This window comes from Rhincodon typus, chromosome 21 (assembly GCF_021869965.1).
Source record: "Rhincodon typus isolate 14 chromosome 21, sRhiTyp1.1, whole genome shotgun sequence".
Lineage (NCBI taxonomy): Eukaryota > Metazoa > Chordata > Chondrichthyes > Orectolobiformes > Rhincodontidae > Rhincodon > Rhincodon typus.
The window spans coordinates 749,641-777,203 of record NC_063352.1 but is presented as its reverse complement, the minus strand read 5'-3'; the positions used below and the strand labels follow the sequence as shown (position 1 = coordinate 777,203).

Genomic DNA, 27,563 nt, shown 5'->3' with positions numbered 1-27,563 from the left:
TGCCTCATCTACCTGCGCTGCCACCTTCAGTGATCTGTGGACCTTCACACCCAGATCCCTCTGCATATCAATACTCATAAAGGGTTCTACCAGGTATTTCTGCCTTAATGCATGCTTCATTAACACGAATTGGCTATAACGTGATTTATGAATAGTGGATGCTGTCTGGATAAAGTGAACTTTCTGCTGTGCAGGTTTAGCAATTGTGCATAGCAGGAGATCTCACAAAAACCCAACTATCACGTTATAGAAATACCTGTATAATTTCCACCTGTACTTGACCTTCCAAGATGCATCACGTCACATTTGTCTGAATCAAAATCCATTTGCCAATTTTTCTGCCACTTGACCCATGTCCTGCTGCATCCTCTGACAATCCTCCTCACTAGCCACAACTCTAACAATCTTTGTATCATCCACAAAGTCAGCCCATTTGTTCACATGAAGGCACATGGCATAAACTCCCATGCAAGTCAGCAATTTCTTCAAATTGAGGGAAAGACAACAATACCAAGAAACTCCATGTAGATAGATCCTTGTGAAAACCAGAATTAACAGTGAAGGAAAGGGAAAGGAAACTATTACAGATACAAGAATGGCATCACATGAAAGCACAACCACCATTTCAATTGCAGTGGGGACACCAGAAGTGGATGCTGTGGTTTACAATAAAGGCTGCATACAGGTAAAAGATGAGAAGAGCTAATTTACTTTTTGCACAGCCACACAGGCTGCCTTGGGCACTTTTAAAAGCTGTTTCAGTACTATAGCAGGATCAGAAATCTCTCTCTAATACAGGGTTCCAAGCAAGATAGGTGTAGACTATGGGAGAGAACAATACCTACTGGGGAGAAGGAGTGGGGGGTGTGATTTTCCAACTTTTAGTATGTCAGCACGACAATAATACAGTTTAATCACTATTAAGTATCTTAGATTTTTTTTAAGGTTCATAGAAATCAGTCTGTATTTTCCTTCCTGACATTTTAATGCACTCTATATTCCCTTCTGAGTTTATTGAACAACCTGGACAAATTTTCCCTAAAAAATAAATCAGATTCAATAAAGTCAACATAAACCTTCCATTTCTTGAAACAGCAGCAACAATTAGTGAACATTTTTATTACACAGCCCATAAAATAACAGATTAGATACCCCCAATAATACACTTCATAAGGTATTATCTTGTACAATTAGATAATGTACAGAAGTATTCAAAGAGTTAGACTGCTCAAAAACTAACATGCATTCATTAAGCAATTAAAGTAGGCATGATTTGTGCTTTTTTTTAAAAGAAATAATTTTACAATTTAAAACTAAACCCTGAGGAAACCTTAACAACACTGGAAAATTGCATATTTTTAAAATAAAATTCTCCCAATGAATAACATCAAGATTGCTACAAGATAGTACAGTACAATGTAAACTGTCGATGGCAAATAATTCAACCTTCATTTAGCACATAAAATTTACTATCAAAAAACTGCAACTGTCCCAAAAGCTCAGATTTCCAATCAAATGATTGCTATGATTCTTCCATATTTAAAAAAGGAACCTGAACTTTCAGCTATTTTTTCCACAGAGGTAGAAAATTTACAGATCAGCAAATATTTATTTGGTGTATTTACCCTTCTGATTATAAACTCAATTAGAGAAAGAAAAATCAGCAAAATAGAACTATTCCCAAGCAACTCTGTACTGTGAAATTGACTATTCACAGAGGTCTAACCAAGTTCAGCAAACGTTCACTTTTCCCTTTTTGGTCACAATACCGAAAAATAACAGTGGAATGTAGCTTTATAAAAATGCTATTTAAAATAATGCTAAACACACTTCTAACAGTTTGAAACATAGAACTGAGGAATAAGACCAAAGGAGCAAATCAATGAGGCTGATTTTACTAGCTAAGCAGGTTTCGGGCAGGTAATGCAAGATGCTTTTGGTGGCTTAAGATGGACATTAGCGTATTTTAACTCATCTCATCAACAGCTGCCCACTGAAACAGGTGAAAGCAGTTTCCAGGAGGTGACGTTCTGACATTGAGTAGCACCAAAGGGCAGCCTGTAGGTGGGGATTGTTGCAGCTTTCTGTGTGAGGCTTCAGAGTGCTGCTCCTCCTGACCTGACAAATGAACAATTTTCACTGTTGTTTACACTTGGTGAAATACGCAGTGACTAACTTGCTCAGGTAGAGGCTGAAATTTACATAACAGAACTTCAAGCAGGGATTCCCATAAACTTCCATGCAGACCTCACCAACTGCAGATGAAATAACATTTAAAACAACAACAGCACAATTACAATGGTCCGTATAATTCAAGCAATGTTAGACAGTCACAATGAGTTATTTTGAAGTCCCACAGCCTACCAGGTCTGCTAGATTCAAATCGAACGCATCTTTTCACATCAGATTCCAATTCCGACTCTTACTCTGATTTGGTTTTGCTAATGTTGAGAGATAAATGGTGCTAATCTCTCTGGATACAAAGTCCACTCTCAAGTGGATTCTCTCCATAACATTGCCAGAAATTATCACCACTATTTTACTGAGTGGATGGGTTTGTGGGAAGTGGGCAACTTTGGAAAAGTAACGACATTTTAAGATATAACCTTCTTGATTCATGTACACAATTTATGCTCTGTGTTTTGTAATTTTTTTGGAAGTTGATGGGAAATTATGAGTTTTATCCTCTTAACAGTTAAACGAAATAATCTTTCACAATTCAGTCAGCCTCGAGCATACTTCATGACACTGGGAAAATTTCATTATTACTCAGTTCTGCATTTACTTGATAAAAGTGGATTGCATTTATACAGTATCTTTAACATACTAAAACATCAGAAGGTGCTTCAGAGCCCTAGTCAGACAAAATTTGGCACAAAGATAAAGAGAGAGGATCAAAGAAGGTTGAAAAAGGGTCTTTACACAGATATGAAACTTGCAAATGAAAGTCTAAAATTAATTGCCTTGTGTTCCCAACGTTTTCTGGTGATTGAAGCTGGATGTTGGTTAATTGAGCTGAAAACACAAAGGCAATGGATGGATTGAGAGGTGGTGGCAAGGTGGGGCTGGCTGTCAACAATAAGGGTCAATCCTAGCATCAAATCAGAAACAGTCACTTGAGGCAGCTCAATGATGAAAACTAGAAGGTCAAGTGTTGATCCTGGCAATAGGACATAACCTGGCCAAAATGGGGTAGGCAAAGGCAGTTTCATTCAATTACACAACAGAAGAAAGGCTTGGCGGGGTGGTGTAGGCAGCTGGATCAAACCCTGCAGAGCTTGAGAAATAGTCCATACTGAATGGCAGTCTGTCAGATTCAGGGGACATGGGTAACAGCAAGGGTTTAATGTTAAAGAGAGAGGTCAATGCCTGATAGAGAAACACTATCAAATAGCACAGGAGCCGGGAGGGAAAACGGAATGGCTATCAGCTAAAGATAAGTATGGTTGAGAGGACAGGACATGGATTTCATATAGAGCTCTGAGCTGGTTTGACCAGAAATAGAACAGGAACAAGTAAAAGAGTAGGTTCAGGACTAGAACAAGGGGGAACCTCAGTTTCATGGTTTTGGAGAAAGGAATAATGCAGCAAAGCAGACGAAGAGAAAGTTTGAATCTTAGTGGCAAAAAAGTCCATGATGGCCTTGTACTTGATTGTACCAATGAGTATAGAAGGAAATGAAAAGTCAGGCATGGTTTAAGAAGGCAGTTAGTGATACACAAAAGAACTTAATAACCTTTACTTAACAGAAAAATTATGGTGCAAACAACAGTTTTGGTACAGAAGGACCTGACAAAAATTGGTGTAGTCCAGCAAGAACTGGCAACAAATGACAGAGTTGGACAGCAAGTACAAGATCAAGTCTGCCCTTTGAATTTGAAGAGGTAATGGATAGGGGAAGGTTTACAAGGGAATCAACCATAGTTGGAAAGTGAAGGTTTTACTTGTGACAAGAGCATCAAACATTGAGTACAGCAAGTAACTGGGTGATCAATGGCTACAGAAATGTCAAAAATGGAGGGCCAATGGTCTACTTCAACATAGTGAAATGTTTCTTGTAAAGGAGCCTCAGAAGCAGATTAGATACTGGAATCAAAATTACCCAGTGTAGTGTGACATTGTAGTCACTAAAAGAACCAGAATTCAATCAAGGAGAAGCTGGATTTTTGCACAGGATCCAGCACAAAATAAAGCTGAGAAAGCAGAAGCCAGTGAGCAGGGATGGGCACTGGGCTAGAAAACGTAACCTTAGAATATGAGTGACAGAGCACAGTCAAAGGTACAGCAGCATTATCTTGATATGGAGAAGAATCCTGGAGTATGGAAAGTCAAATGTAAGCCACTGACGAGCAGAGTTTTTTTTTGGGGGGGGGGCGGGGGAAGGAAGGAAATCACTTCACCTTGTGTGCATTTTATTTTATACATACTTAACATTTGCAGCATCTGAACATGCTTTCATCCATAAATAAACAAGAAAGTATCTTCTGAAACTGGGAAAGAACACTGCATTCCCCAGCAAATCTGTGCCTTTAACACGTGCATCACTTTAGCATTTTGCTGCATTTAGTTGATGCTAACATTATACTGCACTTTTAATTGCACAATTATTTACATTATAGATTGGTTTTACCAAATCAAAACCTAATCTCCTTCCCGAATATCAAAATACAAAAAAATCCAAGAGACTGGCACACCTTGTTTAATACAGGACATCAATCATACACTTAGTTCAGTAGCACTACATATGTGAGTTTATACAGAAATCTCAGGAGATAAGTTAGGAAGCAGGTGAACATTTTTCGATAAGGCTGTCAGTAATGTAAATACAATGGAGGATTTTTTCATAGTATCGTTTTTCATCTGAGTAATTTACAGTCCAGGCAACCACTTCAACCCCTCTTTCAGCCCAGAACCGAATGTAGTCCCTACAGAAAGTGAAAATTGGAGAGTTACATAGATTGATTTCACTTCTTAAAAACAGCAAATGTATTTATTTCACTTTCCCTAAACATTTTTCCAGCATCTTCCTCCTCTCCACAGTTCTAGATATTTCATAATTAGTCTATTTAGACATGTTATCATATGCCTCTAGGCTTGAACCCAGGCCTCCTGGTCCAGAAGTAGGGACACTACCACTGTGCCATAAGACCCTTCTCCACAGTTCTGTACTTTGTTGATTGGAACTGAGTTTAAAACTTATTCTCCCTTTAAAGGCACAGTTAGGAGAATCTTTTCCCGGAGGGCAGTATATGGAAATCTCTTCCCTAAAAGAAAAGGACACTGGATCACTGAATTTATTCAAGGATGAGTTTGTTAGATTTTTGATAGACAAGGGAATCATGCATTATAGAGTATGGACAGGAGTGTGGTTCTGAGACCACAACCGGCCATGATCATACTGAATGGCAGAACTGGCTCAAAAAGCCAAATGGACCATTCTTGTTCCTAATTCCAATGTATTTGCAACCACATTTTTGGAAGCACTTTGGGAAGCTTCATTACCTTAAAGTTGCTAAAATGAACAAGTGTTTCTTGCAATAGTGCAAGATAGCAGATGCTTTCACACCATATTTTTAATGCCACTACCACACAAGTGCACAAACAATATCTGAAACACTGTCTATGGGGGAGGGAGTGGGTAGAATGGGGCAGGGTATTTATTTCCTCTGGCATCATCATTAAAGAAATTTGACCAGTGGCCAAACACAAGTAGATCATAAAAACAAGTGTCAAACCGTTATGCAACTATGAGAAAGTGTGAAAATATCTGAACTGAATCGTGGCTCTGACATAATTTAATAAGTTGGCCTCATGATGAGATACACTGAATAATCAAGAACTTTTGACAAAGTTGCACACTTAACTCAGCAAAAGGTTTCAAATTTGCTTGCATATAGTTGAAAAGAAGCAGACCTCACAGTCAAGCAAATTTGTTCTGGAGTACAAGAAAATCAGTGTAGATCTACATCCTAAGTCAATTTACCCACCTTGGTTCTCTAAGCATGAACAGCCTCAATGAACATAAATCAATCAATCTCAACTTTGAAATTTTCAATAGACCCCCAGCTCAGCTGCCTATTTTTAAGAGATAGACAAGGTATTTGCTGACAGCACCCCCAAATACCAGCATGTTTGCTCCCTTGGTCTGGATTTCCCTCTAATGAATTTTTTCAATAGATCACCCGGGAATCTACCGTATTCAAGAAATGCTAGCTTTTACCAATGCAAAGCAGCTTCATATTCCTTGGCTTTCGCATCATTCTGGTGATTTTCTGAGCAAATCTCTCCTCTAAATTGCCCCAGAGGAATAGCTAACTACTCTTTTCTCAACTGCCACATAATTATTAATTCATTAAAGTAATTAATAGATTATAAATGCTAATTTTAACTTAGTTATGAATTATCAAAAACAAACTTCAAAAAAATTATGCATAGGAGGCAGTTTCTTGCAGATTAAACCAAAGTTTGAAATTTGGTTCCCACGGGGCCAGATACCTGAACATGCTAACATGTTCTGATATCCTACTAAAGCTGACATAATATTAAAAAGCAAATATTTTAACACTGATCTCGTGAAGTCTAATCCTTGACTATCCATTGCCCCTAGGAGACCTGAAGAGGTCCAAGAAGAATCTTTTAAAAATATTAATTTTAAAACTAAATTTCCAATCATATATTTTGAGAAATTATGTGCATAATTTGAGTTGAGACTTCAGCTTGGTGAGGAGTGACTGACCGATCACAATCTATGAAGTGATATTTTAATTTTGATAAGCCAAGGCACTTAAAAACAATTAGCTTTCAGAAGTCAAGAATAACCACAGAGGTCAGGAGAATTTGAAGAAACAAATTTAAGAGGACATTTCAGAGTCGGACAGTTGAGATAGTTGAAGGTACAGAATAATAATTATCAAGTATACGCAAGATGCTGATAAAAATAGAGTAAGGCTCCAAAGTCTGTGGTCAGTTGTGTCCACAGGTCCAATCCTTCCAGCATGCAATTCAAAACTCCAGGTATTGTTTCTGCATAACACAGCAGTTCATCCAAGGCAGGAGAAGAAAACTTCAAATGAAGCCTTTAAAAAACCAACATTCAATTAAACTGCCAACAAAAAGCTGTTGAAGCTGTAAGAAAGTGGCAGAGTTTTGACAAGTCTACGTATCTTTTACAAGAGATTTTATGGCTGTTTAAGGGAACAGCAGGCAGAGAGATCCAAAGAAGGAAGCAAACAATACAAAGTGGATAGGAAACAGGAGGCCAAACTTGAGATATTCCTGGATAAGATGCACGGAAAAAAAGAAAACCTGAGTATCCATGAGAGAAAAGATCAGAAAGCTGTACAGAAAAATGAGGAGATATAGGTGACAGTGGCACTGAGTGTCACCTCTCTCTCATCCTTGTAACTACAAACTAGTGCATGGAATAGGTTCAATGATCTGATAAGCTCAGTCAAGGTATTAAGGCACAATTACTTCTCTTTCTTGGGCAATATTATTAAGACTCTGACAATTCATTGTCTAAATTCTCCTCACTAATATCACAAGTTCTGCCATTACTTGGCTTTGTTCCTTGCATTGTGTGGTGCATTTATTCTACTAAGAATAACTTGCATTGATCTTTAATAGCCACTCCCTCCACTTTAACAGAGTGGTACCAGTAGATCTGCTACTCTGGATGTCCAGTGCTACACAGGGCCAAACCCCCAAATGTCATCAGTTACCTAATGCACTCAATCATCTTTTGGGAGAAAACTGCAAATCACGCCTGACAAGAACAAGTAACTAGAGAGGGCATAGACAATACAGGAGGCATCATCTTCTATGAGATACAGGCCAATGAGCTTTTGAAGGTGGCACAGTAAAGCGGTGAGGTAGGACATTCTGTAGGTTAATCTTCAGTTTGTACTATTTTACAGATCAACATTACATCACAGACAGCCAGCAGCTTCCTCAACTATAATTATCGATTTAATACATCTTGAGTTGTGGTACCTCTTCCTCAGTATACCCTCATTCTCACACAGCAAACAGGCACAAGACAATGATAAACAGCAGAGTGTTAGTGGGAACAAATTGCTTCCATGTAGATGACGATGAGCCGGGTATTGACAATGAAGACTGGAATCCAAAGCAGTTGAATCCATGGTACAAGACCACATCCCACGTTTCTCTTCTAAAATCTCCTCCATTGCCCCTTGGATCACTCACTCCTCACTATCTTACATCATTTCATATTTTTCAGCCAGGAAAATAATCTAATTGAGAAGGTGACACTGGGTAATTGACCAAATACATGGCAGTCATGGGACTGGATAAGGATTTTCAGGCTACACTTCCCCTTAGAACTCAGATCAGAGGAATCCTTGCCCCCAAAAAAATGACCAAACCAAGGTGAAGGATCCATCAGCATTATAGCCAATATGGATACATGGCCAAAAGCTAGTTGAGATGCACCTCCCAGATCTAACCTGCACAAAACTCTCTCTGATTAAATGTGAAGTGTTAGGCCTATCCATTCAGTACATTACAAAGAGTGGCACATCTTCACATGGCTCAGGACAAAAGCTACGAGCTTTGCTTGTAAGATAAAGGGACAGTTATGTCCATTTTTCATAGTGGATGCACCAACATTTTCAAATGCTGCTGATTTGACTGACAGCCAATTAATTTTTCCTTATTTTTCTTCAATGATGGAAACATCACCCTTGCAGGTCACATTTGCTCTCCAAAGTGTCCAGTTAGTTCTCCCTACCAAGAACTATCAAGCCAGGAAAGCCTGGTCATTTAACACATTTGGCTAGCTATCAGACTGTGAGCTAGACCAGAATAGGTACATCCATTGCTGTGCAGGTTATGTCCATTATGCAACTAATAAAACAGCTTTACCTGGAAGATCAGGCTGTAGACTCTACAGTCTCTCTAGTCAGAATTCAGTTGCACAAATAAGCAGAAGTTACTAAAGCTCTGTAACTTCATGCTGGTATAAGTAGCATTCAAGAGCAAGATGAAATATTATTCCTCATTTGAGATAAGATGCACTGCTAAGGTACCATTAGGAGATTTTGTTATTCTCCTAAGTACAAACCTACATTTATCACTTGTTAAATGACCAGAGGAAAGTAAATGAGGTGTCTTTAGACTCAGATTAACTTGGAAGTTGACACAGTTGTTACAGAATATTTGAACAGGATCAACCCTGCAACAGATTTAGTAATCCAATTTGCAAGTACAATAATTAAAACACTGCTGGTAACTGGTCACTGATTCCTTGTTCTGGAGATTGACTTTTTAAAAAAATATTCACAGGATTAGGGCATCGCTGGCTGGGCAGCATTTATTGCCCATCTCTAACTGCCCAGAGGGCAGTTGAGAGTCAACCATGTTGCTGTGGGTCTGGAGTCACATGTAAGCCAGACCAGATAGGGATGGCAGTTTCCTTCCCTAAAGGATATTAGAGAACCAGATGGGTTTTTCCAACAATCGACAATGCATTCATGGTCATCATTAGACTCTTAATTCCAGATATTTATTGGATTCAAATTCCAACATCTGCTGTGGCGGGAATTTGAATCTGGGTTGCCAGTTTCTGAGGAAGGGTCACTGGACCCAAAACGTTAACTGTTTTCTCCTCCACAGATGCTGCCAGACCTGCTGAGCTTTTCCAGCAACTTTGCTTTTGTTCCTGATTTACAGCATCTGCAGTTCTTTTGGTTTTTATTTCGCCAGAACATTATCTGGATCTCTCAATTAACAGTCCAGTGTTGATACCACTCGGCCATCGCATAAGGATTCTTCCCACCTAAAGCCAAAGCTCTAACAGATAGTGTCCAAGCTGATGATCTTCTTTACTGAGATGGCTAACAAGTAAAGGTGTTTGCACTGAAATGTAAGAAGCAGATTACTCAAGTGTCTAATCAGTGTTTTTCATTCAGTCCAAAGCCCATCCCTAATTAACCCATGGGCAGTTAAGAGTCAAATATATTGCTGTTGGTCTGGAGTTACATATAAGAGGACTGAATAAGGTAGCAGATTTAATTTCCCAAGGTCATTAGGGAACCAGATGAGTTTTTTGTGACAATCAAAAAAGTGGTTACATGATCAACATTAGGCTAGCTTTATAATTTCAGTTTCTGAAAATTAAATTCAAATGTCACCATCCTTCAAGATGAGATGTGAACCCATTAGTATTAGCCTTGGCTCTGGATTACGGACCCAGTCACATTCCTATTAAGCCACCATCTCCCCTTAAGGTGGTAGATGAAATTCAGCCTCGTGCTGCCTGGACTGGAAGGTCTGAGCTATCAGGAAACAATGGTTAAGGTGGGAGTATTTTCCTTGGAGAATCAAAGGTTGAGATGGACCTGATGGAGGTGTATAAGATTGAGAGGCACAAATTGGCTGAATAGGAAGGCACTTTTCAATTAGTAAAAGGGTCAATAATCAGAAAGCATAGATTTAAGCTAGGTGGTAGAAAGCTTTGGGGAATTGAGGGGAATGGCCCCCGCAAAGGATGGTGGGAGTCTGGAACTCACTTCCTGAAATGGCGGTTGAGTCAAAAAAAATCTCAAAGCATTTAACTAGTATTTAGAATTCACTTGCATTGCCATGGCTTCCTGAGCTATGGACAAAGAGATGGAAAATAGGATTAGTGCAGTCAGATATTGGTTACCACAGCAGAAATGACTGGCATTATTCTGTGCTGTTTAGGAGTCTGAGTGACAGGCACGACTCATAACAGAAGGGAATTGCAGTGAATAATAAGACAGCTGGGATCATTGAGCAATATTTACCTCTCCCCATAAGAAAGTTGGGGACGGTTACCCACTTCCAATTTGAAATAGAAGTTAGCAGGCAATGAAACTGTTCTCAACAGGTAAGTTCTTCCTTAAGAAAGCTGCCTTCATTTTTACACCTTTTTTTATTTTCAAACTCAAAGTCTGCCTTGAGAATCCAACAGGTAAAGGAAGGAAAAAAGAAACAGATCCCCAAGATTAGATACCTTTACTGAAATGACTTCAGGCCAGTAGGAACAGGAGTTACCTCTGGCAAACCCATACCTCTCAGTTTCCTGTCCAAAAATCTTCCCCCCGCTTTCTTTCTGGCTCAAAGTGCCAGGATCAGGTTTTCATAAGACAAGTAGCACAGCCAAAGTAAAGCTCCTCTCACTCTGCTCCAACAATGTCACTTCTTCCCAACTTCAGAAGAGACTTCTTTTCCACCTCTTCAAATTTTCCATCACCTACTTAGCCGTTCCTAAAACCAAATAACCAATTTAACACTTATTTTTCCTGAATTAAGGCTGGCTTGATATTTTAAGAATCAAATAAAAATTTATGCCCAATTTATTGCATATTGGGTCACATAGCATTAGTAATTAAAGAGATTTTAATTCCATTATGACTGAACTTGAATTCAGAATCTCTAGAGATAATGAATGGTACTCAAACTCAATGAACCACTGAACAATTTTTAAGAACCAGAGTAAGATTTTTAATACTTACATTGATATGAAATTTTTCTGCATTAAAAATGCAGAAATACCAAAGAATTTCCACAAAAAAGCGTGAAGGGACCAGTCCAAAATGATATCCAGCAACATGTACCAGTATTGTCTATAGTCGTGAAATTTTGGTTTACCATTCCCATAGAAACTTAGCCTCCAAGGTCGATGTGTGAGAGCAGTTGCTACATTCTTGTCAACTTGTTTCATCTTCAATGGCACATGAATGAAATAAATATAAAATTAAACATTTTGTTTTATCTTGCATACAAAATCACCGAACAACCAAATAGCAATTGTATTCTAACATATTTCATAAAATTTTCCTTAATACTTATACAATTTCCAAGCAGAATTACAGAACAAAAACTATGTGCCTTTGATGGAGTTTAAAGCGTTTTAATACCTTGAAAATGACCAGTGGATCAAAAGAACACACAATGCTTTTGGTGTACAGTTCAGGATATTCCTGATACATCTTTTTCAGGGCTGCAGAAGCCTGAAAAACAAACCGGTTAAAATCTAAAATGCATGCCATACATATATACACATTTTTTAACCAAAGCTTAAATACAACTAAGACAACACTAACGATAAATGATGTAATTTATGTCTGTCATCAAGGCTGCATTTGACTGAGAACAGCATTAAGGAGCCCTTGCAAAACTTAAATCAATGGGAATCAGGTGAGAAACTCTCCACTGGTTGGAGTCGTACCTGGCACGTTGGAAGATGGCCATGGTTGTTGGATGTCAGTCATCTCAGCTTCAGGACATCTCTGCAGGAGTTCGTCAGGGCAGTGTTCTAGGCCCAACCATCCTCAGATGTTTCATCAATGACCTTCCCTCTATTGTAAATTCAGAAGTGGGGATGTAGAGAACCATTCACAACTCTTCAGATACTGAAGCAGTCTATGTTCAAATGCAGCAAGACCTGGACGATTTCCAGGTTTGGGCTGAAACGTGCCAATAACATTTGCACCACACAGTGACCATCTCCAATAAGAGATAATCGCACCATGAACCCTCAACATTCAGTGGTGTTAACATCACTGAAAGCCCATTATCAACTTACTGAGGTTGGGGGTTGGTGAGGGGTGCTTACGATTGACTAGAAACTGAACTGGATCAGCTATATAAATACAGTGGCTACAAGAGTAGGTCAAAGGCTAGGAATCCTGCAAGTAACTCACCTGACTCCCGAAAGACCGTCCACAATCTACAAGGCATAATTCAGGAGTGTGATAGAATACTCCCCACTTGCCTGGTTTAGTGGAGCTGCACCCATCCTGAAGGCAGACACCATCCAGGACAAAGCAGCCCGCTTGATTGGCACATCAACAAACATCCATTTCCTTTACCACCCAAAGCATTTTCCAATCCCATGACCAATACCATCCAAGAAAACAGCAGCAGCAGATACATTAGATACACCATGACCTGCAAGTTCCCCTCCAAGCCGCTCACCATCCTGACTTGGAAATATATCAGTGTACTTTTAGTGTTGCTGGGTCAGAAATCCTGGAATTTCTTCCCTAACAGCATCGTGGGTCTACCTACCACACATGGACTGCAGCAACTCAAGAATACAGCTCACCACCACACATTGTCAAAGGCAACTAGGGATAGTCAATAAATGTTGGCCCAGCCAGCAATCCCCACATCCCACAAGTGATCAACAAAAAAAAAAAGTAGCCACCTATGTGTGTGTTATATATGTCTGTGTGATCATTCCATTTTTGTGCCTGATTGTCCATGAACTGCAACTGTAGGACATAACTTGATCAGGACTGACGACAGAACAAAACATTTCACAACGTCTGAGAAACAGAACTTCCTGTATCCATTTGAAGCTTTCTTCCCTCGTCTTCAGTGCTTAAGCCAAATCCTTATATCGCCTTTAACACAAAATGTCCCAAGGTGCTTTGGAGATGAGAGCTATAAGAATAGGTAAGGGGTTGAATGTCGAACCCTAGAGGAAGAGATTAGGATGGGTGTCAGAAAGTTTGGTTGTAAGGATGGACTGAGAAAAAAAACAATTGAACTTTCATTAATACAGAACTTTTCACATTTTTCGCATCTCAGAACATTCCTTAGAATTTCATAATCACACTTATTTACATGAAGAAAAACTACAAACAGTGAAGACTGAGACAGATGTAGGGGTTTATGTAGACAAATCTGTCGAGAACAAATAAAACCCCATAAAAAGCTGTTTCAGAGTTTTAAAATGTTACAGCACGAATAGTGGAAAATATCATCACAACTATTCCCAAGCCCTGTTTAGACTACATTTGGAATACCACGGGCAGTTTAGGTGCAGATTTACCAAAACATTACTAAGGCTCCCACTGTTAGATAAGGAGAAGAGATTACAGCAACTATGCTTGCATTTCCAGCAATACGAAAAATTAAGGGGCAGTCAGAACTTTCAAAGGAACACACTGAATAGAGAGAGATTAACCTTTTCCAAAAAACCATAGGATATACCCTGCAGCCCAATAGTATCAATGTGGATTTCACAAGCTTCAAAATCTCCCCTCCCCCTACCGCATCCCAAAACCAGTCCAGCTCGTGCCCGCCTCCCTAACCTGTTCTTCCTCCCACCTATCCCCTCCTCCCACCTCAAGCCGCACCCCCATCTCCTACCTACTAACCTCATCCCGCCCCCTTGACCTGTCCATCCTCCCAGGACTGACCTATCCCCTCCCTAACTCCCCACCTACACTCACCTTTACTGGCTCCACCCCCGCCTCTTCGACCTGTTTGTTTCCTCTCCACCTATCCTCTCCTCTATCCATCTTCTATCCGCCTCCCATTCTCTCCCTATTTATTTCGGAACCCCCTTCCCCTCCCCCATTTCTGATGAAGGGTCTAGGCCCGAAACGTCAGCCTTTCTGCTCCTACGATGCTGCTTGGCCTGCTGTGTTCACCCAGCTCTGCACCTTGTTGTCTCGGATATAGGAGTATAATTAGGCTACTTGACCCACTGAATCTGCTCCACCATTTGACGATGGTTGATGTGTTCCTCAAGCTCATTTTTCTGCCTTCTCCTCATAACCCTTGATCCCCTTACTAGTCAAGAATCTATGTCTGTCTTAAATACACTGAACAATTCAGCCTCCGTGTCAATGAGTTCTACAGGTTCACCACGCTCTGGCTGAAGAAATTCCTTCCCATCTCAGTTCTAAAAGGTCATCCCTTTACTCCGAGGCTGAGGCTCTTGGGGTCTTAGTCTTTCCTACAAGTGGATTTTCGATTATAATATGTGTTTGAAACGAAAGAAGGTCCCTAGCTTAAATAAATTCTCCTAAAGGGAGTAACTAGCTTAATCTAGAGAGATGTCATCACAGGAGACCTCAGACCCATGATGTCCTCCTCTTGCACAAAGTGGGAAATAAGACATGCTTCCGGTGTGCAAGTAGTATGTCTAGTTGCAGTTATTGGCTCACCGCTTTTTGGAGTTAGAGTTGTGGGTGGACTCGCTGCAAAGCTGAGAATGTCATGGATAGCATGTTTAGCAACGTGCAGAAATGGAATGGGTCACCATAAGACAAAGTAAAAGGCTCACTATGGAAGTGCAGGCGTCCCCTTTGGCCATCCACCCATCAAACAGATACCATTTTGGATACTTTTGTGGGAGGAATGGCCTCTCAGGGGAAAGCAACATTAGTTAGATTCATGGAACCATGGGTGGTTTTGCTGCACAGAAGAGGTGGGGAAATGAGCAGCACACCAAAGTGATAAGGGATTCAATAGTAAGGCGCACAGTCAGGTAATTCTGTAGACACAGACATGAATCCATGATAGAATAATCCACGACAGTGTGTTGCCTCCCCAGTGACATTAGGGTCAGGGATGTCACGGAGCACTTTCAGGATATTGACGACATTCTGGAGCAGGAGGGTGAACAGCCAGTGGTTGTGGAACATATAGACGCTAATAGCATAGGTAAACAAAGTGATGAGGACCTGAAAGCTGAATACAGGAAATGAAAATGCAGGACGTCAAACATAGTAAACTCAGGATTACTCCTATTGCTACATGCTAGTGAGATCAGGAATAAGAGGATAGATTAGATGAATGATAGATCAGAAATCATGTAGCAGAAAAGGGTTTAGATTCTTGACACACTGGGACCATTTCTGGAAAGGTGGGACCTGTACAAGCCCGATGGGCAGAGCTGGGACAAATTCCCTCATGGGGGCTTTTGCTAGTTCCTTTGATGAGGTTTTACGGGGATGGGGACCCAAGTATAGGCTTAGGATGGTTCAGATTCATATCAGAAAAAGGGGAGATAAAACATTAGTGATGTAATCAGCAACTTTGAAAGTCAAAAGAAACAGGGTTTAAAACATGTCTGTATTCAATACCACTATTATTCCTACTAAAGAGCATAACCACATTGTATTCCAGCTACTTTGCCTACTCTCATGGTCTGCCCAAGTCCTTCTGCAGTCTCCCCTCCTCCTCAACATTACTTGTCCCCCCACCTATCTTTGTATCATCTGCAAACTTATCAACAATGCCCTCAGTTCTTTTGTGCAGGTTGTTAATTTATAGCTTGAATAGTTGCAGTTACAAAACTGAGCTCTGTGGACCTCCACAGACATCAGCGGCCATCCTGAAAAAGAATCCTATATGCCTACTCTCTGCCTCCTGCCAGTCAGCCAGTCTTCTATTCATGCCACCTACTTTGTTACTAACATGTTGGGCTCATATCTTATTTCGCAGTCTCCTGTGCTGCATTTTTTCAACTGAGGAGCTGAAAGCAAGAGCTCAAATAAGAGCATTCTAAAGTGAAGTTCTAGAAAACATTAGAAATACTTCTTCACACACAGAAGAGAAGTACAGCATTTTCATATTTAAACTGTCATTTCAGGTAACGTAATCAAGAAGGATTTTTTTTGCTGGACAAGAAAATTAAAGGTTCTGGAGCCAAGGCTGGTGGATACAGTTGGGTTTGGATCAGCCTATGATCAAACACACTGAATAGCAAAACAGATTCCAGGGATGAACTGACCTACTCCTACTTCTATATTCCAAATCATAGAATAACAAAAAATAAAAATGACACCATTTGGTTAATTACAGCCGTGTTGGCTTTGTGAAAAAATTGTCCAAACAGGCCCTTTTCCAAAGTTGTGCACTTTTATTGGCTTGCAAATATCAATTCAATTATCCACTGAAATTTGACACAAGTACTTGCAGAGCTCTTTCACACAGTACATTCCAGATTATAACCTGTTGTAGTAAATGTCTCCTCAGCTTGCCTTTGGGTCTTTTAGCAATTACTTTAACTCAGCTTCTTCTGGAAACTGTTTCTCCTTTTTTCATCATTTGCTCTCTTAAATCTTCCCTTAACCTTCCATACTCCCCAGCTTCTCTAAACTTTCCACATAATTGAAGGACCACATTCCTAGTACCTTTCCCGTAAATCTATTCTGCGTCCTCCAAAGGATGGCCTTGATAATGAAATACTTTTAAAATAGAGCTGCTGTTGGTAAGCAACTACAGCAGCCAATTTGTGTATAGCATTGGTCAATAAACATCTGATTAATCAACAGCCAATAGATATGTTTTTATTTACAGTAGATCCACGTAAAACAATCCAAAAGAAACCAGGAACTGAAAAGACATAGAAAAATCACTGGGATTAAGATATCAGAATGTGCAAATCATTGACATTTTGCAATAGTTGAGAAATATACTCTGGATGTGCACTATTATCGTTGATGTCAGTATACTGGTGATCTTACAAGTCAGCATTGCTCAGAGTCTAGAACAAGCCATTATATTAATTTGGCCATGTTCTGTCATTGCACATGTCAGCCCCATTAATAGCCACTTTGAATATCTACACATCTAATTTAAAAAAAGGAAACTTCTCAATTCTCATCACAATTGCATTCCAAGTGGGAAAGAGAAACTGAAACACAAAAATTAGGGACAGAGATCCAGAGGTGAGGCCCACTGTAACCAAAACATTGATCACCATGAAACGAAACTGTAATCTACAGAAGGTCAGATTTGAAAGACGACTGCAGAATGAGATGCAAAACTGCAGTATGTTGCAGACATGAGATGGGGGTAAGATCATTGGAGAGTTTTAGGAGATCAATAATTTTAAATGTAATAAGAGTACTCAGGTCAGTGAGTAAGGATTTAGTGCAGGATAGATTACAAGTGCTCCATTCCGGATAAATTGGGATTAAAGGGACGATCCAAGATGAAAGTTGACAGGAAAGACATTGGAGAATGTAGAAATGACAATATGATAGCACAAAATTGAAAGCCCTCTCTATCTATACGACGCACTGCAAAAATTCGTCAAAATCCTTTGGCAGCATCTTCCAAACCCATGAACACTTCCATCTCGAAGGACAAGGGCAGCAGATACATGGGAACACAACCACCTACAAGTTACCTTTCCAAGCCACTCACTATGTTGGAAAAACCAAAATCCTGGAATTCTCTCGGTAATGCCCTTTTGGATCTACCTACAGCACATGGACTGTAACAGCTCAAGGCAGCAACAAATGCCGGCCCAACCAGCGACACCCATGTCCCACAACTGAATTTAAAAAAAGCAAAAGGTACTAATGTAGGGATGTTAAAATTGAAAATATGAGAAATATGGCTTAGAGATAAAATCTAGTTTATATTCCAGCGTAGGGTCAAAAAGGGTTTTTAATAATCTGGTTCGTGCACTGAACGGCCCAAGAAGGACTTCTATGTTCTTAGCTCATGGAGGATGAGTGCCAACTCTGACATTTCTTTCCATTTCCCCTGACCATGACTCCACAACTGAACATAAAGCCATTATTTCAAGAACTGTCAATGACCTCATCTCCTCTGGAGATCTTCCTGCCACAGCTGCTTCCCATCTAATTTTTGATATTCTTTGCTTGCAATGCAGCCTCCTCCACTCAGGGAGGCCAAACATAGATTCGATGGCTACCTTGTGAACAGCTCTGTCCACAAGAACTACGCCAACTTAACAGTCACTTGCAATTTCAACAAACGATCTTTCTCTCATGCTCACATTTCTGTTCTCGGCCTGCTGCAATATTCCAGTAAATCCTAATACAACTGGAGGAACAGCACCTCATTTTCTCTTTAAGCAACTTTATATCCTTCTGGACTCAACATTGAGTTTAATATCTTCAGAACATGTAATCTGTTCTCTGACACACTAAGTATTCTCCCCAGAGACCACATCTTGTTTTCATCTTTCGGTTTTCAGTTGAAGCTGACTTTTGTTCTGCTATTAACATTCACTCTGGATCTATGCTCTAGCCTCCTCTGCTCTTTTAAACACAGGACAGAAATAAAAATGTGAACCCCTGTACCCCCCAACCTCACCGACATTAGCCCCATTAGACAACTCCTGGGGTGGGGACAGCACTGGTAAAATACAGAGTAAAGTTTCCTCTACCCTATCTAACGAGAAGGAAAGATTTCCTCGACTCTCAAAAAGAACATATCTTCAAATCTGGACAATCGAAAATCAATGAATAAACAAAAAAAAAAGACTCCCTCTTGACTCCGCCCCCTCCAAGCAAGGGGTTAATTGTAAAATAAATATTCCCTGGTTCGTTCAAATGCAAAGGAAACTTAAAAATCCTCTGCTCCATCCCATCGAATGCTCCCAGCACAGGGACAACAAAGGTTTCAAAATCCAGAGGAAAGTGCCTTTCTACTCATTTTAACCAAATATAAAATTCCTTCTTACCGACCCCATCAAGCACACCAGAGATAGGGACAGTATGGGGTTTAAATAAAAGCCCTCTTTGGCTCTTCCAAGGGGTCCAAAATAAATACAAAACAAAAAATGTAAGTAAAATAAAACAGCGCTTTGCTGGGCACAAAACCGAGAACATACACAAACTTACACCACTAAATCAAAATATCATTATTCAAACTGATGATACCTTACAGCCGCCATGGTGTCCATCGTCACAAAAGGCCTCAAGCCTCCTCTACAATCATTACCATCTCTCTGCTTTTTGTTCTAGGATCTCCCTGTTCCACTTGCTCCTCTCCATCTTTCTCAACAGTATAAAATCCAATGTTTTGCACTTCAGTTTTGAAAAAGAGTCATATTGGATTTGACACTTCCTGTTTTTAATTTTGAGCTACTTGCTGTTCAGTTTGAGAAATCTATGAGTCATTCTTAATTTGATGCCAGACAAGCATTCACAAGATTCACAAAAGTAGTAGCAAGTTGCAGCTGAACCTCTTCAACACTGCTTACAGAAGCTAACACATCAATTATTTCACTGAGGTACAACACAAAAGCTAGAAAGATGGAGAGAGAGAGATCAATAATGGAAATTCTGGATATGAAGGTGCAAAAGATGGGAAGCCTGCAGATGAGCATAGCAATTTGCCATCCCCTTCAAATAGACTTTGTTGGCACTTAAGTTCACATCAGCCATCTTCACTAAAACTGATCCACATCTTCCTCTATTTCTCTCTCACTCTTCCGTGTGCTTGTCATCAGCTTAAATGTGACTAAGGTATCACCTGAACAACTCCTTATAGTATGGAGTACCGTATCCTTGGGATAATGCGGTGTCTCAAAAATTTCTCACTGGATTTAATCATGACTGCCTTCTATAAATAACCTTTAGTTTTGGACTTTTCCATAAATAAATCATTTCCTTCTATTTACTCCAATAATTCTTTCGTAATCTACAGATCTCTATTAGGTCACTTTCAGCACTCCTCTCTGAGCCTTTCCCAGGTATAACCAGATATATCAGTTCTGATATTATTCTTAAGAATTTTTGCTTCGCCGTGACTGGAATGACACAAATACAATCATATGGAATTGGCCAGTCAAGCAAATGCAATGGAAGGTTGTGGTATAATTGATGCAGAAACCAGGAGCACTTGTTGAGTAGAGATGGAAACAAAGAGACTGCAGTGGTTCATGCAATATCCAAAGTCCGTGAATAAATAAAAATAAGATATCTAAGAGATGACCTTGAAGAGAAAAGTGGAAGAAATGTTGATTGAATGTTTCAGAAGATTTGGGTGAAGTGAAATGCATTTAACAGAAAGTGTCAATGTCACACGAAACTCAAAGAGAATAATTCATTTTTTTAAAATTATACACGTGAATATGAGAATTGCATGTCACACCCGTGTTACATAACAGTTCAAGGAAAAATATTCCTCAAAGCAGTTCTGCACAAAAATAGTGGTCTTTTAAATTACTCCATCAATATCCACTCAAAAACATATTCAGTTAAGACTTATTTACTTTGTGGTGCTCCAGAATATGCTTAATATTGGCATTAACAAGGACAACATCATCTTAAATCAAACTGACATTGCTCCTCTCAGATTCAAACGGATTGTTCACTCAAAACCTTGTTTGTATGTTACATGAATCAAAAAATATGTTGTACCTGCGCTGCATGACCTTTGACGTCAAAGTAAATGGTCATGTTGCCTTTGAGACTTTCAACAATAGCTTCCTCCAAGGTTGGGACTTTCTCATTTGGAAAATATTTGCTACATAGAACAGAAATGCAAATCATATTAGATACTGAAGGTTTAAGAAATAAATATTGAAATTAATTAAGTTCAATTACAAAAAACTGAATTGTAAAAGTTAAAAAACAAATTACATTGTTTTAAAATGAAAGTGTTTATGAAAACAGCATAAATATTTACAATGAGTTTTAAACATTGTATGATTGTAGTTTCCTGCACAACTGAACAATGAATGTACGAACAAGAAACAACGAAAAACAGTTAAAATTAATTGATGAATATCAAGGTTATTTCTAAATCAGAAGCAAAAACAGAAATTGTTGGAAAAGCTCAGCAGATCTGGGAGCACCTGTGGAGAGAAATCAGAGTTAACATTTCGGGTCGAGTGACCATTCCTCAGACTCAAAACGTTAACTCTGATTTCCCTCCACAGATGCTGCTAGACCTGCTGAGCTTTTCCAGCAATTTCTGCTTTACAGCATCCGCAGTTCTTTGGGTTTTTAAATTATCTGGTTTAAAAATTAATCAGAAATAAAAATCTCTGCTGTTACTCACTGACCAATCATCTGGTCTACTCGTACAGCACTTTATAGTTAGCCATACAGCTGAGCAGCAAACTGGAATACAAGTATTATACATTTTCACATAAGACAACCATGGAAGAGGCAAGAAACAGAGACACAGAAATTAGGCTCTACCATATGTTGAAAGGTTTCTTCCAAGAATGTAAAATCTTATTTCTGGATGTGTTTGTAATGCAATGAGTAGATTGAGACAGTTTTATCTGTTAACCACATTTTAAATGTGTTGCGACTCAGCTGTAGCACAGTGCTCTTAAGTCAGTCTTCGGAGGTTCCCAGAATGCTCAAAGGATCCTGGATGGCACTTAAGGCATATTTAAATTTCACCGAACTATGCTGCACACAATGTCAAACCCATTAGGTGAATGAAAGCCTTATTGAGATGTTCTCACACAGCCCTTATCTGGAAAGTGAGAAGATACCTTTGGACCTATAAGATAATGGAGCCATTGCAAAGCAGATACTGATTGTATTGCAATCAACCACATCGTTATCAGACTGCGACTGAATGAGTCCAGAAAAAATATTGATAACCACATACCCTACTGTAGTTCTCCAAGGTATTACAATTCAAAGGTACTGCAAAGAATACAGTTAAAACCCAAAAGAAGGAATTGATCAGGCTGCAGAAAATGCAGTGCAGTTTTCAAAGCATAGCCGGCTGCAACACTTCTGAAATAATAATACACTGAAAGAATGTAGTCTAATTCTCATCAATTTGAGATTCCATGGCAATAAATTTGAAAAGGTTCTTTTACTACTCTAATCAGCATGGGATACATTCTGATTACATACTGCAGTCTGTGCTTGGCTGCCGGGTTAAGTTTTCGGACATCTTCGAAAGTTAAGTGATCAAGAGAACCGATACCATCAGTTGTGCGGTCCACGGTACGATCGTGCATCAGAATAGGGAAACCATCTGAAGTAAACTCGAGATCCAGCTCCACACCAGTAGCGTTATTTTCAGCAGCCTAAATGAGGAGCGAGAACAGGACGTCTCAAAGGATTCATCAGCTTATATACGTGCACTGTAGCTTGATAGAACACCTCACTGTAATGCTGGCACTACATAATGCTGATTTAACTTAGACTGTCATGAAAAAACTCGATAATATTGATTATTCCCTTGATAGAACAGAGGATATAATGCAGTGACTTGAGTATAGACTAAACATTCTAGTAACTTACCCAAAAATATTTTAAATGGAACTGTAGAAACTTTTTTTATTTTATTTAAATCCATCTCATGGCCAATCTTTCTATCGCCTTTGCTCTGGCTCAGTGTACATTTTCTCTGATTACAACTCCATAATCCATAACATATCTTGGGGCTTTGTGTAAATTAAAGAACATAAATAGAAGTTGATATTCTTGTTGTTAACTAACAAGGAGTTACATAATTAAACCCAATCGTCTTCCTTGCTCACCAACTGCACAAACATATCCAGTACTGGTTGCCGTCTTGTTCTGGCAACTTTTCCCTTCAGTATCCAAGGTCATCAAAGAATAATACTGCTGCATTAGTTAGGATCAACTAAATCCACACAGGCCAAGGCTGATCTGAGATTTTCCAGAGCTGCATGGCTGTGAACTAACTGAAAACCCACATCACACTCAGTGCCAGTTTTAACAACCGACATGGATTTTCTCCTACAGTTGTAGGATAATTAAGGTGTTGTAACAAAATACTCTCAAGTTTCTACCAAGCAATCCACTGAAGATGGCGTCTCTCAAGACATTTTTTAAAATTCTATTACTCATCAAGTTTTCAGTTACCACACATTAAAAGATCTGTCTGACTGTCTCCTCCTTTGGCTAGGTGCCATTTTCTGTCCCCAAGGCCTTGGGATGTTTTAGCTATATTGAAAGTGCTATATAAATGCAGATTATTACTACATGTAAGGACCTGCTGAAGACAAGGAGATTCAGAAGGTTCCTACCAGAAACTTCACTGATTACATAAAATTTAAAAGTCAAAAGAACCTGTTAATTTTATTTGTGTACCAATTTTTTTGTTGTGCTGTAAGCCAACCTGTGGGACACTCTTTCCTTGCAGGAAAGAATTGTTGGGTGCCTTTTTACATTGGATCTGATTAGAAATGCAACTCTGCGATGTTGGGTATTGGTTAAACCACAAAACTTTAAAAAAGCTTTCCTGAGTAAGAAAGCAGTAAATCTTGAAAGTCAGAGTAATCAAAATGGTTTCAAGCTGAAACATTTTGGAGGCTCAAGATCCTTAAATATTTCTTTAAAATAGATCAATAGAGGTACTACCCAGACTTCTTCTCAGTTCTGTAACAATTATTAGCATCACTGAAAGATACACAAGAACAAGGAGCAGCAGCAGGACATTCAGCCCTTCAATCCAATTCTGCCATTTGTTAAGATCATGGTTGACCCAATTGTAACCTGAAATGCACATTCCTGTCAACCCCTGGTAGCCACTTAATCTATTGTTTACCAAGATAAGGTGACTAGCCATGATCTTTTTCCTACGGTTTTAAGGTGAGAGGGCAAAGATTTGCAAAGGATCTAAGAGGTAACTTTTTCATGCGGAGGGTGGTGCACGTATAGAATGAGCTGCCAAAGAAAGTGGTAGAGGCGGATATAATTGCTATATTTAATAGCCATCTGGATGGGTATATAGATAGGAAGAGTTTAGAGAGATATGGGCCAAATGCTGGTAAATAGGACTAGGTCAGATTGGGATGTCTGGTCAGCACGGATGGGGTAGACTGAAGGGTCTGTTTCCACACTGCACGATTTTATAAGAAACTATCTTCCACTGTTTTAAAAATATTCAAAGATTCTCCATCCACTGCCTTTCAATGTTTACGTAAGCAAGGAAAGACTAGCCACCAAGCAACTGAAGTAACTGATGTGTGACTGACAAGTTGAACACATCTACCAAAATTTTTATGCCAAATCTTCTGTAGTTACAGCAGTAATATATTTCCAAAAAATTTCTGAATCTTTGAAAAAAGTTCTGAAAATATATGGGTTGATGTTAGAAATAAGTATCACCTCGATGGGATTGTACTACAGCCCCACCTCAACAGTCAGAGAGAAATTGAGAAACATATGTAGGGAGATCGTATGTAAGCACAATAAGGTTGTAATAATGGGGTACAAAAATAGAAATTGCTACTACAGACTCAGTAGGTCTGGTAGCATGTGTGGAGAGAAATCAGAGTTAATGTTTCAGGTTGGGTGACATTCTTTAAAGGTGCTTGTGAAGATTTGTAGCTCGGGTTGTGGATGAAGTTGTTGGCATGCTGACCGAGCTGGTTGGTTATCGTACAGACGTTAGTATGGCATTTATATGATCTGGTCCATCTTAGCTCAAGCCAACCACAGACGTGCACAGGAATTCCTAGAGGCCTGGTTTTCAACCCATAATGCAATCAACAAACATGTGGAATTAGATTCCATATACAAATCCATGCAAAGCAAATTGGAAATGACATAACCCAACTTACGGACTGGATCATATAAATTCCAAGCAGAGTAGAACAACATCGCTTCATCAGAGGCCGCACTGATCATGTTACCTGGCACGGTGACGAAACGTCTGTACGATAACCAGCCAGCTCAATGAGCATGCCAACAACCTCATCCACAACCCAAGCTACAAATCTTCACAAGAACCTTAAAGAATGTCAATATATTGAAGGAGGAAGCTTTGGGTATCCTAAATTGCATTAAGGTAGACAGCTCTCCAGGGGCAGATGGGATCTATCGCAGGTTAGTGCAAGAGGCAAGGGAAGAAATGGCTGGGCCATTAGCAGATATCTACACATCCTCTTTGACCACAGGCGAGGTTCCAGAGGACTGGAGATTAGGCAATATTTTTTCCTTGTTTAAGGAAGGCAGCAGGGATAATCCCGGAAATTATAGGCCAGTGAGTCTGACGCCTGTGGTGGGGAAGGTCTTAGAGGGACAAGATATATGCACATTTGGAAGAAAATGGACTAGTTAGTGATAGCATGGTTTTGTCGGGGGGGGGGGAAGGTCACATCTCACCAGCCTGATTGAATTTTTTTTGAACAGGTGACAAACATAATTGATGAGGAAGAGTTGTGGATGTAGGTTATTGGGACTTTAAGGCATTTGATAAAGTCCCACATGGCAGATTGGTACAAAATCTAAAATCACATGGGATTTGGGGTGGGTTCTAGACCCAAAACGTCAGCCTTCCTGCTCCTCTAATGCTGCTTGGCTTGCTGTGTTCATCCAGCTCTACACCTTGTTATCTGAGATTTAGGGTGGGCTGGCTAGATGGATACAAAACTGGCTTGGTCATAGAAGACAGAGGATAGTGGTGGAAGGGCTTTTTCAGAATGGAAACCAGTAACCAGTGGTGTTGGGTCCTCTGTTGCTGATACTGCCGACAACTGTGAAAGGATACAAAAGGATATAGACAGATTGGCGACTTGGGCACAGAAATGACAAATGGAGTTTAATCCAGGCAAATGGAAGGTGATACATTTTGGAGGATCAAATTTAAGTATGAATTATACTGTAAATGGCAATATTAACATACAGATGGATCTGAGTGTGCAGGTCCATATTGGTAAAGTTAGGTCACATTGAGATTCAAGATGACCTTGCCACCTGGATACATGATTAGTTCAACAGCAGCTGACAGAGTAGTGATAGAGGGTTACTCTTCAGAGAGGAGGCTAGTTTCACAGAACTTGGTGCTGGGTTCTCTTTTGTTTGTCATGTAAATGATTTGTATGAGAATGTAGAAGACAGGACTGGTAAGTTTGCTGACAGCATAGTAGACAATGAAGAAGGTTTTCTAAGGCTACAAAGGAATCTTGATCACATGGGTCAATGGATGGAAAGATGGTAGATGGAGTTCAGTTTGGATAAATACGAAGTACTGCATTTTGGTACAACAAACACAGGCAGACATACAATTAGTGGTAGGGTGTTGGGTAGAAAAGAGGGACACGGGGGTTCAGGTACATAATTCTTTGAAGTTTGCATTTTGTGGGGGTGGAGGGTTGGTGAGTTTTGGCCAGGGTTGGTGGGTGGAGGGAGGGGAAATTTGCGCAGGGAGGGGAGGGGCTGTTTTGGAAGGGATTGTGGAAGAGGAATAGGGTGGAGGGCTTCAAAGGGAGGGTTGGGAGTTTGAAGATAGGAAGCCTGGAGGGCGATGAGGAAAGGACAGACAGGACGGCAACGGGACACTCACCTTCCTGATAGCCCCCAGGGTGTTCTCCGGGGCATCATAGCCGCCTCCCCGATGGGCGACCACCGAGAGGCGGCCATTGGGACGAAGCACCTGCTGAGCGACCTCGGGCGGCACGGGCGGGTATCTGAGCGCTTGCACGGCCAGGCACAGGCCCAGCACTAGTACCGGAAAATAGACCGGGTGGCACACACTCACCACCAGCAGTGCCACCACTGCCAACAGGAGCAGAAATCCGGCCACCACCGTGACATCCATCACCGGACACCCGGACACCCGCCCCCCCGCCTCTGACGCTCCAGCTCCGGCAACGGATCCACAAAGGCGCTACTGCCCCCCACCATGGACACGTCTCCATGCACCGCCCTCACCAGCTGGCGTCAGCACGCAGCCTTACGTCAGACGCTGCAACAAAGAGGAGAGGGGCGGGGCTAACAAGCGGGATTATTGCTGGACTGGGTTGGACAAGGTCAGAAATCACGCAATACCAGGTTATAGTCCGGTAGGTTTATTTAAAAACATAAGCTTTCGGAAAATACGCTCCTTCTTCAGGTGTCAGCCTGATGCCGAAAGCTTGTGTCTTCAAACACATCCGTTGGACCATAATCTTCTGATCTGTGATTTTTGGGAATGGCCTGAATGGGGGTCGGGGCTGATGGAAGGGCGGAGCCGTGAGGGGGCGGGGCTGATGGAAGGGCGGAGCCGTGAGGGGGCGGGGCTGATAGCGGGGCGGGACCGTGTGAGGGGGCGGGGCTGATGGCGGGCCGGGGTCGTGT

At 40.3% G+C, this 27,563-nt stretch overlaps 1 protein-coding gene across 2 annotated transcripts; it reads right to left on the bottom strand.

Annotated features, from left to right (window-relative positions):
- Nucleotides 1-1,099: 1,099 nt before the first annotated feature.
- Nucleotides 1,100-27,159, bottom strand: gde1 (glycerophosphodiester phosphodiesterase 1). 2 transcript variants are annotated; one of them, XM_020519830.2, is made up of 6 exons: nt 26,791-27,159; nt 22,383-22,558; nt 20,919-21,024; nt 11,907-11,999; nt 11,502-11,710; nt 1,100-4,925 (listed from the first exon to the last, which is right to left on the bottom strand). In XM_020519830.2, exons 1-6 carry the CDS (start codon nt 27,043-27,045, stop codon nt 4,778-4,780), a joined length of 987 nt encoding a protein of 328 aa, XP_020375419.1. In that variant the 5' UTR covers nt 27,046-27,159; the 3' UTR covers nt 1,100-4,777. The 2 variants fall into 2 exon arrangements, with proteins under 2 accessions (XP_020375419.1, XP_048465499.1); XM_048609542.1 differs by lacking the exon at nt 1,100-4,925 and adding an exon at nt 11,059-11,253 and having other exon boundaries at nt 26,791-27,067.
- Between the last annotated feature and the right edge of the window lie 404 nt (nt 27,160-27,563).